This window comes from Myodes glareolus, chromosome 17 (assembly GCF_982192425.1).
Source record: "Myodes glareolus chromosome 17, mMyoGla1.1, whole genome shotgun sequence".
NCBI lineage: Eukaryota > Metazoa > Chordata > Mammalia > Rodentia > Cricetidae > Myodes > Myodes glareolus.
In genome coordinates, this window is record NC_142042.1 from 12,218,937 (window position 1) to 12,232,664 (window position 13,728).

General features: G+C 44.3%; 1 protein-coding gene across 4 annotated transcripts in view; it reads right to left on the bottom strand.

Annotated features, from left to right (window-relative positions):
- Positions 1-548: 548 nt before the first annotated feature.
- Ssx2ip (SSX family member 2 interacting protein) overlaps positions 549-13,728 on the bottom strand; it is a 38,954-nt gene continuing 25,774 nt past the window's right edge. For 3 of the 4 annotated variants that reach the window (XM_085677591.2, XM_085677590.2, XM_085677592.2), the window contains exons 9-14: positions 11,422-11,572; positions 9,716-9,849; positions 8,858-9,031; positions 5,729-5,843; positions 5,064-5,229; positions 549-4,045 (exon numbers count right to left, since the gene is read on the bottom strand). In XM_085677591.2, the coding sequence (XP_085533717.1) occupies positions 3,868-4,045; positions 5,064-5,229; positions 5,729-5,843; positions 8,858-9,031; positions 9,716-9,849; positions 11,422-11,572 (918 nt within the window). In that variant the 3' untranslated portion in view covers positions 549-3,867. The remainder of the gene's footprint in view (positions 4,046-5,063; positions 5,230-5,728; positions 5,844-8,857; positions 9,032-9,715; positions 9,850-11,421; positions 11,573-13,728) is intronic. The other variant, XM_085677593.2, reaches the window with a different exon arrangement.

Sequence of the window (13,728 nt, forward strand, 5' to 3'; positions counted from 1 at the left end):
CTGCTGTGGCCAGGCTGCAGGTGAAAGGCTGGCCTTTCGTCCAGACCTTAGGAAGAAGGCTCACTATCCGCTAGTTGGCTCTTTAGGACCTGACAATGTTGGAGCCACATGTTCTCCTTGAGTGAGGTGGGGACGGGGCTGCCTGAGCCACACAGGACTTACAGGAATGGGAGCCTTTTATATTACGTTGTAAACTTTTACTGAGTGTAGTGTGATCTGCTCTACCCTAAAACTCTGCAAGGACTCAAGCACAGACATCAGAAACAGAATACAGGACCTGCCGTCTCAGCGGGCAGAGCCTCAGAACTCAGTAAGGCCAGTGTCACTGTCCCTTCTTCCAGTGCCGCTTGATCACCCCGTCAATAGTCAACACCTCCCCCACAGATAAATGTCTGCTAAGTGACACACTTGATAAAGACATCCCAAAGCTTTACAGGCGAACACCGACGTGAGTCTGTACATGCCACTGGATGACAGCATTTCCTCAACTCTTTGAAATGTGTTATTCCCGAGGGTTCACAAAAATAAAACTTCAACTAGACAACTGGTGGTTGTAGATCAAATTATTTAATCAGTAGTCCATTCCATTCTAATTTACATTCAGCCCTGGGGCGAAGGGGTAGGGGGGGGAATCACCAAACACTCAATTCAGAAAAAAAAAAAAGACGGCAATTACCTATTTCACAATCTCATCTGCATGCTCACATCTTTGCGTAGTTTCTGTTGGATGGTAATCCATCTCTCCCCTGCGGGAATAAAGTCTTATCTGCTTTGTATATCAACATTTATGGAAAAGAAACCCTGCAAACCAATAAATGTATTCTATAGTGCATCCCACAGGAAATACTGGCAGGCTTGTGGAAGCCAAGCACTGCTACCATCACAACAAAGGCAGGCGGAGGACCTGGAGCAGACCAGACCAGATGTGTAACTAACACACAAGTGATTTATGACAATTGGGATTCTCGGTGATGGGGTGAGTAGGCCCATCTTCCGATCCTCAGGGGCCGGCATGACAAACACCGACGTGACAAACAGCAGGTCCTCCGCCATACTTACTGAATGGAAGAATGAACATGAGCACAGGCAAAGTGTGTTTACTACAGCCACACAATTCGACCCACGAGCATGTCCACACTGGTGCATACACTTCTAAGAACGCTAACAGCAGGGCAGTCACAGAAGGGCTTCGTTAGTTCACAGTGCTCCAAGCTCCCACACTTAGAAGCTGCCCCTGCGCTCCCAAGGCCTTTCAGATGGACCTACCCAGGGGAAGTTAAACAGGATTCCAGGTACCAGTCTCATCATGCACCAGAGAATACGTTCTCCTACAGAAACCAAGTTATTAAAAAGCCTTTCGACAATCTTACTTAGCTAGGAGTGAAGTCCCAGAATCACTCCCAAATAGCGTACTGTATCTCATTTATACAGCGAGGCAAACAACTGGCTGTGGACAGTCCTGTAAGCCTAAGTCATGTAATATTTGCTTCTGTCGGAAAATGCTCCTTTATTAAATCTTAGCATGGTTTTCTCTGTCACTGATTTTTCTATTAAGCTTCTAATCAATGTAAAGTTCCTTAAGAGAAAGAAACTATCTCAAGTTTTCAATTCCATTTTTAAGCTTTGAAAATTCAAAATGGGTATGTCAAAGTATGTACAAACCAACTTGAGGTACAAACTTTCAGAATTATTGGTATTGATAAACAATACCAATAATGATAAAGCATATACAATTACCAGGAGGCTTTTAAGCCAAGAGACACTGGCACTACCAATGGAGTCATGAGGACCAGCACGGCGGTGTTGCTTGTACATTGCAAAGGTCTGCAAAGCAAGAGGCAGAGTCCCGGGAGGTTTCCCATCGACTCATACTCTCCGACACTGCACACCCAACTCTCTGGGAAGCCTAGTGATTCAGGATCATTTTAAAATTGGAGTGGGCAGCGGGCAGCAAAACAAGAGAGCTAGGAAGATGTACGGCTTTTGGCAGATTCGTACACACCCCTAAAGCAGAGATCTGGTTCTCTTCTACGGTTTCCTTCGCACCTTAAAGTCTCAGGAATTTCTTTGTGGTATGAGAGCTTCAGCCCGTGCTGGAATGCAAACACAGCAAAAAAGCAGGTGTTCCTTTCCAGAAAACCCTCATGGAATACAACACAACTATGAAGAAAAACAGGAATGCTTCTATCTGACCAAGGCTGTCATGGAGACAGACCCTGTGGGGATGTGGGGTAGAAATAATCAGAAACTACTTCAAAACTTTGATTGCCTTTCTTCAACAGCAAGGCAATTATATCCCAGCTGGGTTTCCTCCTCTGGAGTACAGCAGTATCTCTGAAATGTCACATTTTAAAGATTAAGGAAACGATCATGCACCAGGCTGAAGGTAGCGACTCACACACATCAGCTAGTTCCTTGATCTATGAGCATGGCTACCAGCAAGAGGATGCTTAGTGGGCAGCAATGCCTCCGCAGGCCGTGCTGTCTGAGCAGCCCCACACAAAGTCACACAGTCAATGGACAACACAGTTTTCTCATTTGGTAGCATGATGAATTTAATGCAAGAGCCACAAACAGGGGCGAGGAAAGAGAAAGGCGGACAGGACTAACCTGCATGGTTGAGCAAGGACTCATGTAGGTGTCTATGTGCAGAGACAAGCAGGGTGAGGCACTTAAAAGCTTTTGGATGAATCCATCCAGGAGAAGCCTGGCCTAGGTCTACATTTATTATTACTGTCATCACTATCAATAATCACACACTTCTCAGGAAGAAACATGCAGCAGAAACATGTGACAAAAGAGCCTAAGATTGTTCTGAAAATGAATTGACATGAGCATCCAGAATGTCATATCTCAATTACAAAAGTCAATGTTTACACTGTCTTATTTCTGTAGTAGTAGTATCTAGTTGAAAATTTTTTAATTACAAAATTATTGGCAATGATATAAAGCCCTGCCTGGTACAGATATTACTGTACTGGCACCCATTTGGTAAGGAAAATATCACCATCCAGCTATATTAAATATCCTTTATCATCCAAATATCTTAAACCAATCCTCTTATACTATAATTCAAAGACATTTTTATCTTTCCCCCATTACTCCATAATCAATATTCCTCTTAGAAATGATAACATTCACATATATAAAATAAAATATAATGCTTTAAAAATCTCAAAAATGTAATGTTAGTAGTTCTAGTTGTCATGGAGTTGCTTTGAATTTTTATTGCCCAGATGGCTTAAAAATAAAATCTTAAATGTCACGTGGCAGTTGTCCTAGCACATCTGTAAACACAACGCCACTGGAGACACTGGCGTTAAACACTACACGCCAGCACTGTGTGGAATTCTAACCCTTAAAGCCTCTTAACATAATCATGTATATCTATGTACAGAACATACATAAATTTCACTTTATGTAAAACATGAAAGAGGTAATCCCAAAATCACACTAAACATAATAAATATAGAACTTGCTTTGTTAAAAATCTACAGTATACATTCAAGTAAAGGCTAAACTTCCAATGCCAACCATATTTGGGACAAAAATTTAATGTTTACAATAATCGGTCCCCTAAAAGTGCTATTTTCAATACCTGGAAGAGGAAATTCGTTCTAGTGCTTCTGTTTCCATCCAAACACACACTCCTCTAGTCACAGAGCCGGCGGCTTCTGTCCCTATCACACACCCAACACCTTTGCATCCTTTTCAACAGCTTAGCATTGCAGCTCTTTGGGGGAAGACAGAGTCCAGACAAACAACCCAGACCATCTTCAGTAAGATGACTGACTTTATCATACACCCTGTTTGACTCAGATGTGAACGCGGATGCACAGCTTAGCAAGAGCACCGCCGTCTGTGCGTCTAAGGTAAGTCATCTCTCTCCACGTGAGGCTTTGTGTAGGTTGAGGAGCAGCCACTGTAGCAACCTTCCCGGGAGCTGGGTCTTGACACCAAGCTCCACTTCTGATTCGTACATTCTCTTCCAGCCTCATTTGGTTTAGTTTCTTCAGGAGTTATATTCAGCGCATTGATTGAACTCCTGGAAGAAATAAGATAAATCTTAATAACTAATTATCTGCTCCTTGTTTAGAGCAGGCAGATGTTCCTGACATCTCAAGTCTGACTGCCGCATGTTTGTGCGAACAATACCTTTCGGGAAGAGAAGGCGGCACACTTAGAGCTGGCTCTATTTGAGACTTTCATCTAGTCATTAGGTACAGGCCTGAGCAGCAAGATCTTCCCAAGGCAGATCAAGGACTTCCTGTGTTCACAGGATGACCTGATTCCAAATGAACACCACCCCCATCTCAACCTCCACGGTGCCTCCTGACTGTAGTACTGACCACAGTCTGCTTCCCGTAGAGAAAACCGGAGTACTGTTCTTGCAAAATGCTTGTGTCTTTCTTCCCCCTCCTCTTAATATTTGTTCTGTAGCTCTTAGATTACTGACATAGAAATACAGACTAAATTATTCTATAAAATGACATGTTTGGGTTTAAACTGCTTTAATACTTTCTCCATAAGGCAGAAATCTACTTTATCACCCTGAGGAAGTAGTTTTTCTTGGCTCTTTGCCTTTCAACACCAGTGCAATGGGCATAACAAAGGAACTTAAACTATGTACTCTGAAAAACTATAAAAATGGCATTTTTCAATACAAACAAAATACTGAGATATTTAGGTCATCCCTGTCTTTCTTCTAAGGCAGGGTCTCACTAGGCAGTGCTGACTGACTTACAATTCACTGTGCACACCAAGCTTGCCTCAGACTTTGAGAGATTCACCTGCCTCTGTCTCCTGAGTGCTGGCATGAAAGCTGTGCACCATTATGGATCGCCCCTAAGTCCATACTTTAAATTTAAAATAAGCCAGATCCTCCCTTGTTGTCCATTAGATTTCTATATCTAGCACAAAGCCTCACACACTGGGCACCTCTGTGCGTGCAGATTTCTCTCCAAAGCCTCTACTGTCACAAATACTAGATATAACAACTTCTCGTAAGCAGGCCAACACTGACCATTTCAGAAGTACGCGGCACAGCCACCTAAAAACAATACCTGTGTTCAGACACACAGGAGCGTGTCTGGCAAATGTCTGAAGTAGAGGGTGAAGCAGGCAGAGACTTAGTCAGTTTCGATGTGCAAGCTGGCATCCCGTTTGCCACACCATGTGGCTTCTTCTGCCGTGGCCGTGAGTGCACTATAAGATTGTCTGGATCAGAACCTGGGTTTTTGGAGTAAGGGAAAGAGCAGGGCACACGGTAAAACATCAGACACAATAAAGACAGACAAACAGGATTAATCACTGCAATTTGGAGTGGGATTTGAGAAAGAACAAATTAATTGCCAACTGTCGCATATTCTGCAACTAGAAGGATCTAGCTTAAAAATGGTTAATAGCTAAAATCATGAATCTTCAAAAACATGGTATTATTATACACTCACAAAAATGCCTTGTTATATGCAAGGTTCTCCTATGAGCTCTATTGTGACTTCAGTAGATAAAACACTAAGTTGATTTTGGGGACCAGGGTACAATTCCTTGTTGAACTGTAGCCTATTATGGGTTGAACTCTGGGGTTCATTCACCAGCACTTCAACACACAGGCGGGCAGAGACTAAAAACAGAAAAGGCTTCCCTTGGACGAAGGCTTCCCACAGACAGACAGACAGACGGCCCTGTGTGCGTGTGTATGCAGAGTCCACAGCTCGGGAGCACTTACTTCCTGAGAAGGCACTGAGCAGCTTCACATTTTCTGAGTTGTGCGGGTCAAAGGTCGTCATGTTTAAAAACTGCTGCTTTAACCAGCTGGCTCTTTCCTCTTCAAACGCCTTTCTCTAGGGTAACAAACAAACCACAGAGTTGGCGATTACTCCACGTCATTCCCCACAACTTCTCCAGCTGTATTCTCTCTGGTCACCTGAATGCTTTTGTATGAAGTAGTTGCCTAGAAACTAAAAGACACTTGAGAAAAGAATATTTAAAAAATAAAAATTTGGGGCTGGAGAGATGGTGCCATGGTTAAGAGCACTTGTTGCTCTTAAGAGGACCTGGGTTCAATTCCCAGCACCCACACGATAGCCCACAACCATCTGTACCACCAGTCCCAGGGATTAAGGACAGAAGAGGGTCTTCTGGCCTCTGAGGACACCAGGCACACAGGGTGCACATACACATAGAACAGAGACATACATTAGGTTAAACACCTCAATAATTTTTAAACAATTTAAATAATAGAAAATCATAGCTTTTACTAACTATACCAACAACTGCTGGGTTTCACCTGAGCAGAGTATTAGCTGCATTTCTGAACACAAAGAACATACGACCGTAAAACTGGTATCAGAGAATACCCTGCTTCGTAAGTCAGCCACTTGGAAGGGACTTTTGATTACATTGGGCATTTCTCTCTCCACTAGCAGTTCGTCATGGCCACTGCAACTGAACCACAAGAGGGCAGACACAGGGTACACCAACATGGCCTCCTCTCTGGTCAGCGGATGACTCCTAACCCACATCTCTCTCTGTGTTCCCTGTGTTGACAAGCGGACGTGTTCTCAGAGAGCCTGAGGAAGACAGCTCCTGATGGAAGAGACTTTGCAATTGTGGAGGAAATCGGTGTTAGGCCTTAAAATAACCAGGACCGACCAAGTCTTCCACTCATAAATAGGAGTTTGGAACCAAGTGTCACCAGACAGCAAAAAAAAAAATCAATGGCAGATAAGGAAAAAGGCCAAGATAGGAAACTAACTGCAGATAACAACGTTTCTGTCACACTGTCACACACGTCAGAGATTCATAAATGCACACAAAACAACAACAGTGCACAAAGAAAAGGAAAATTGCAAACTCTGAAATAACAACTCAGCGGCTGAAGGAAACACTAAAACTGATCCAGAAAACAGCTGATGATGTAGGAGAAAATCCAGAACCTAGAACCCGTGTCAGGGGAAACAAGCAGAAGAAAAACATCTCCAAACTGAAGACATTAGATTCTTCTGGATGAAAAAAAAAAACTAAGACTTATCCTGGCAAAATTAGGAACTACGAAAATCCCATAAACTTCCACAGAAGGGCTGTGGGCAAGTGTCCCACAAAATTACCTACAAAGTAACAAAGGCCATAACAATAGGCCTGCCCTCAGCAACAAAAACTAAAACAATTCTTTCAATTAATTCTTGAGGTGAAAGCTAGAAGTTAAAATTAAACACCCAGCTGACAGATATTCCAGTGTTCAGATTGGTTGTCACTATGCCGTGCTTCATTTTAAAAGGTGGTGTAAGACGGTGACACAGACTTCACAGGAAAGCACGAAGGGGACTGACCTGAGTGGCAGGAACAGTCTGACGCAGCAGATTACAGCATCAACACTAGAGAGGGCTATGGCTTTCCTGGCAGGCAAAGTCTTACTACATTTTCAGGGCCAGGACTAGCTTGTTGGCAGAAGGATTGCTTTGCACGTATGAGGCCCTGGATTCAGCCCCTATCATTTATGCGTTCAAATGCATTATTTGCTTATAGAATGAATAATATAACATAATCATATTATCAACATTATTATCTGGTTTTCAATTCTGAGGTGCCAACTTTAGACAAATCACCATATTCATAGGTATTTTATAGTATTGGGCAGAATATAAATGTGATAGCACCTGGAAAATAAAAACAATCTCAACGTGAAGGGGCGAGCAAGAGAGGTAGGGAAAAGCTAGTAAAAGGATTTTTGCTTGACATGATGGTACATGCCTTTAATCCCCACACTCAAGAGGCAGAGCTCTGTGAGTCCAATTTTTATTTTATGTGTATGAAAGCCTGCACGTGCATCTGAGCACATGCGTGCCTGGTGCCCATGGAGGCCAAAGAAGGCCACCTTCCCTAGAAATGGAGTTAGTTTTAGATCCCTTGGGACTGAAGTTACAGACGGTTGTGAATGCTGGGATCCAGTCAGGGTCTTCTGTAAAAGCAGAAAGTACCCTCTTCTCTCCAGCTCTGAAATGGGATTAAAAGCTTGTGCTACCACACCGAGCTCCCATTAGACATTTCTTTTTCAATCTGTGGTAATATCTAAGGGATAAATCTGAAGATAAAGAGGACACTGTCTCACTCCATAATATTTTGTATAGTCAGCTGAGTTTTAAAACCATATTGGGACGCTTGTGTCTGTAATTTTTGAAAGGGCACTATGGAGGCAATGCATTGCTGACAGAATGCAACCCGTGGACACGTATGATACAAAATCCAAACCGCTAAGTGCTATACATTCCTCTTCAAGGTCTAGGAAACACTGTCTTTTACCACGCTTTCTGCTCTATGAAAAAAGGCTGCTGCTGGTCCTATCTCCTGGTACCACATGTATGCACAATGGAAAAGAGACAGGTGCCCAGAAGAAACTGAAAATCTAACAGAAGATCATCCATATTCTCAGCCTCCCTCCAATTTCCAGTTACTCGTAATGTACAGGCCTCCAGGCCTCAGCACAACTGACTCCATGATGGAAGTGCCACTCAGGCCATGAAACAAAGACAAATTCCTTCGAAGTCCATAGTTCTGGGAATGTCTCTAAACACACTAACCTTGCTTTCCACTTCTGTGGCTCTGCTTCTGGCTAACTGTTCTTGCTAACTGAAGTATGTCAACCCAAGATTGGGTTTTTGTGCTTAAAAGCTCAGCCTGAGGAAGGGATCCCAAACATACAGTGGTCACTGGCCGGATAATGAAGACTTTCTATTGGCTTAAATCCATGAAGTCTTCTCAGGTAGACCCCACAGCGAGGTGCCGTGTGACACTCAGATGAATGACGGCAGAGCCGAGCTGGACCCCGGAGCCCGATGCAGCGGCACTGAGAGCTCACCTCCAGCCCCAAGCGGATCGCAGCTTCTGTAAAGCTTCGTCTTTCCCTCTCAAAATTCTTTTTCTGCTCTTTAAAAAGTGACCACTCTTCTTTGAGGCGTTCCTTTTCTTCCAGCAAGTAACAGTCTCGCAGCAGTGAGGTGGTGTCGTCGTCACAGGTGGTGGCCAGCTGCTGCTGTTCAGGGTTAAACACGGGGAGTCAGGAAGCCCACACAGCCTACACACATTCAAGGGAGGGTTGGTGCGGGAAAATTGTCTGTATTCTGTCAATCATATTTTAATAAAATGCTGATTGGTCAAGCAGGCAGTATAGGTGGGAAAGCCAGACAGGAAGTAGGGGTGGAGCAAAGAGACTGGGAGTATTCTGGGACACAGGAAGCCCTCAGCCACTCCTGTGCAGACCACTGAAGAGGCAGCATGTAACTTGCCCAGCTGAGAAAGGTACGGAGCCATTATGGCTAACATAGATGAGAATAATGGGTTAATATAAGTTACAAGGGTTAACAAGGAGCCTGACCTAATGGGCCAATCAGCTTTATAACTTATAGAGATTTCTGTGTGATTGGTTTTCTTTTTGGGGTTTGCCGACTTGTTGGGGTGCCAGGCGGGATAGAAACCCCAACAAGCCGGCCCTCATACTACAGAGGGTGAGGAAGACGGGTCATAAACTATGAAGAATCAGCTAGCCATTGAAAACCTGCTTCCCCAAGTGCTGCTTCCCTTGGCAAAGAAGGAGCGTGTGAAGAAGGGGTGCAACTTATTACTACTCCTGGTGCAGAACTCAACTCTGCAGACCTTGGACGATGCAGGAGCAGGGATCTAGCAGGTTCAGGAGCACCCTGAGGCCACGCCCACCTACCTGCAGGAGCTGCTGCTGAGCTCGGATCATTTCTTTACACTGCTGGATCTCCAGCTCCAGCTTCTCAGTCTCTTGCTCATGGTCTTGCCGTGAGATGACGTCCTCATCGAGGCCTTCCACGTGGACCTTTGAAACTGACAGAATCCCGTCCGCTGGTTAGTCTGCTGTCACCTGACACAAGCTTGGGTTATCTCGGAAGAGGGCACCTCAGCTGAGAAAAGCCTCCATCAGACTGCTCTGTGGGCAAGCTCACAAGGCACTGTCTCTAGGAGGTTTGCTTTGTTTTTTGTTGTTGTTTTTGTTTTTGGAGACAGGGTTTCTCTGTAGCTCTTGCTACCCTGGAACTAGCTCTGTAGATCAGGCTGGCCTTGTAGACCAGGGAGGGCCCAGCTCAGTAGGGTGGGACCACCACTGTGAAGGTGGTCTTGTGCTGTGTAAGAAAGCAGGTCAAGGGAGCCATGAGGAGCAAGTCAGGGAGCAGCACTGCTCCGTGGCCTCTGCTTCGGTTCCTTCATGATGGCCTGTGAGCTGTAAGGTTAGGTGAACCCTTTCCTCCCAAGTTGCTTCTCGTCATGGTGTTTATCAAAAGACTAGAAGCCCTGCCTAGAGCAGCCAGAAACCAGCACAGGTTTTGTGGATATACATTGGTCTTGAACAGACATTTCAAAATACAAGTTTCCCAAATTTTCCCTTCCTACGCTTCCCACAGGTTTTGTAAAAGAAAGTTATTTTCTTTAGCATTTTACATTTTCCCAAGTCGTAACAAAATGAAATGTTTTAAAGCAAAACGACTCCAAGTTCTGACAACTACACAGTTACATAATTTTAGGGCTAAATAGATTTACAAATAAGCATTGCTGCCAATATTTAACTTATAAACCACATTTATTCAAGACTATCATGAGAAAATTAATAGTATGCCTCACTGTGCCTCTGGTTCTTGCTACCCAGTCTTTAGGAGCTAAAGGCCCAACCAGAGAAGAATGCTAACAAACCCCACGAATGGATAAACTGTTTCCATGGTGACAGAAAGATACTAATGACTATGTGTGCTCACATTAACTCCTACAAATGCAGAGTCCAGCAGCTGCTTAATAAATAGTGATGACGAAACGAGGTCATCTTCTGCAAATCAACGTGGAGTTGTGCTGTCTGCCCTAACAACCCACAGCATTGGTGCTAGAATCCACTGCTCTGACAATTTCAATAAATTTTAAGTAGACTTCACTTACTAAACAGAGATCTTAGTGTTGAAAAAATGGCGGGGTTAGACACGTACTCTGCTCCTGTAGGGCCCATGTTCCGTTTCTAGAAGCCATGCTAGGTGCTTAAAACTATGTGTAACTTTAGCTCCAGGGGAGCCAACACCTCTGGCCCCCACAGGCACCAACAGTCACATGATATACCCATTTAGAGACACACAAACACAATTAAAATGATAAAAATTAAAAAAAAATTAACTTTCCTGACTTAAAAGCACACAAACTTTAGTACATATAAAATGGTTCCCCTTCATGTTCTTGCGTTCCAAGTTAGTCAGTTCACTACGGAGCTGCCTGGGGACACAGCTAGGACGGGAGAGACGCTGGCTGCTCTCTAAGGCTCTGGAGCCAGGGGCAAACGACACTCAGAGCAGCAGGCGGCCTGTGACCAGCAGCTCTGAGCCCACAGTGTGGCTGTGCAGCTGTGCACGGGGCAGAAGTTACCTTGGTTATCAAGTTTTTCTACATGACTCTTCAGAATTCTCCACTGCTTCCTGATGCTGTTTGTAAGCTGCTCTCTCACAGTATCACAGGAGAGGCCCCATCCACTCTCTCTGCTCGGCTCCCCAGCATCATCTTCAATATCAGAGATGACCTACAGCCCAGGGGAACGAAAGAGGAGCGACTTACAATGGCCTCACACCAGGCAGACTGAGGCAGTCTCTCCACCCCTTACCTAGTACCTTATAAACACACAAGTAACACTGAAGACAGAAACTCCCAAATTCACATCTCTTCAACTGACTCTACAGAGCTGTCTGAGGGGAGACAGATGCCGTGTGTGCGATGCTGTTACAAACCCTGCAAAAAGGTAAACTCGGGCTCAATGTCACACGACTGGCCGACAGGTTGGACTGAGATCGGTCAATCTGTCTCTATTAGACTGCCCCCAAAAATGAACGTTTTGAGATTATCTTCGGAGTCAAACGAGCAATCCCAATTCCCTCATCATTTTATGCTAGACATGCTTTCCTTTTAATTGTACCAAGACATGAAATTATAGGAAAATGTGCCAATGTTGATTAAGTTACCACAGAAAAACAATACTAAATAGTCTTTATTTATTACTAACTTTCAGGAAGGTCAAAATCTTTGACTATGAAAAATACCCTCAGGAGAAAGCGGGCAAAAAAGTAAAAGAAAGAGGAGTCATTATACCCCTCCCTGGCTAGATGCTGTGACGTCAGCACTGGGGTACCCGAGGTCCTCTGAGCAGAGCAGCTGATTAAAGCTGGCAGAAGGCTCAGTGACAGCTCTTGCCATCGTGGGCCTATAACCCATCTCAAAGCCTCTGAGACTGCAGACCGAGCACCGTCCCAGAGGTGCAGGACCCAAGCACTTGGGAGCTAAGACACTCTGAGATTTTACAGTCTCTTTCTCCTCTCCTGCCCCAATCCCTGTGTGTGTCCATGCGTGTATGTGTGTCTGTGTGTCTGTGTGTCTGTCAGGGGTGGGACGAAAGCCTAAACATGAACTCTATTCCAAATGAACCTTGTACACACAATTTGAAAGCTATGTACTAATTTGGGGGACTCGATAGCCACTGAGCCGTCCTGGGAGATGAGATCTGTAACTCTCCGCCTGCAGCAGCGCGTCACCTCAAAGCTGCACCCTGGTTACAAACCTGCTACTAACACTCACCAGGCCAGGGAGATGGCTCGGCAGGTGAAGGCGCCTGCACCAAACTGGATGACGTGAGTTTGATACCTGGGCCCCACACGGCGGGATGGTGGAATAAGAGAACTGACTCCCACAAGTGGTCCTGTCTCCATATCATCCCCAGTAAAGTACATTTTAAAAATTCAAGAACCTTAGCAACAGGCAGGTGTGACTGCATACGCCTGAAATCCCAGCACTAAGAAGGTGAAAGCAGAGAGATTCTTAAGTTCTGTAGCCTACACTGCATAGTAAGATTCAGTCTCAAAACAACAAGAAACAAAATTACTCAAAAAAACCCCAAATTACTCCTTTTCCAAGACTGGGTAAAAATTTACAATCACAAGAAAAGTGATTCAAAATCAAAATCAAAAGAAAAAAAAAACAAGTTGGGTGGAAGTGGTGGCGCATGTCTTAATCCCAGCACTCAGCACTCAGGATGCAGAGGCAAATGGAGCTCTGAATTCGAGGCCAGCCTGGTCTACAGAGTGAGTTCTAGGACAACCAGGGCTACACAGAGAAACCATCTTGAAAAACATAAAATAAAACCAAACCCACCTTTCTTTGGAAGGTTCGTATTTTGGCTACTATACAAGCCAAACACAAGTGAGGTTCAGACAGTGCCGAGTGCCCAACGGTCTAACTCCTGTTCCTAATCTGTCCTAAAGCCTTCACTGAAAGGAAACAATGACAAAATCACCTAAATATTAAGAGAAAAGGGTAAAAAACAATCTTTTAACAACAGGGAAATCATTTCTGACTTCCTTTAGCTTTGAACTGTGAAGAACCTCTGGGGGTGTCACCACTGGGGGTGTCACCCCACCTGAGGAAGAGGAAGGCACTCCTGATTTCTTCCCCACATCCGCTGACTAGGAAAGTACTAGTCAGCCCAGAAGAGACCTCGTAAGTGATGTAACCTATGCTGGTCGAAGTTCAAAACTGGCTCAAAGTGACAGACACTGGGAGAAAAACTAAGTTTAAAGCAGCTGTCAGTCAGAAGTTATAAAAAAACAAAAACAACAACAAAAAAGCAACCAACCAACCAGTGCTACCCTTGTTCCAAGTCGGATTCTAAGGAGGAAGATCAGATATTCA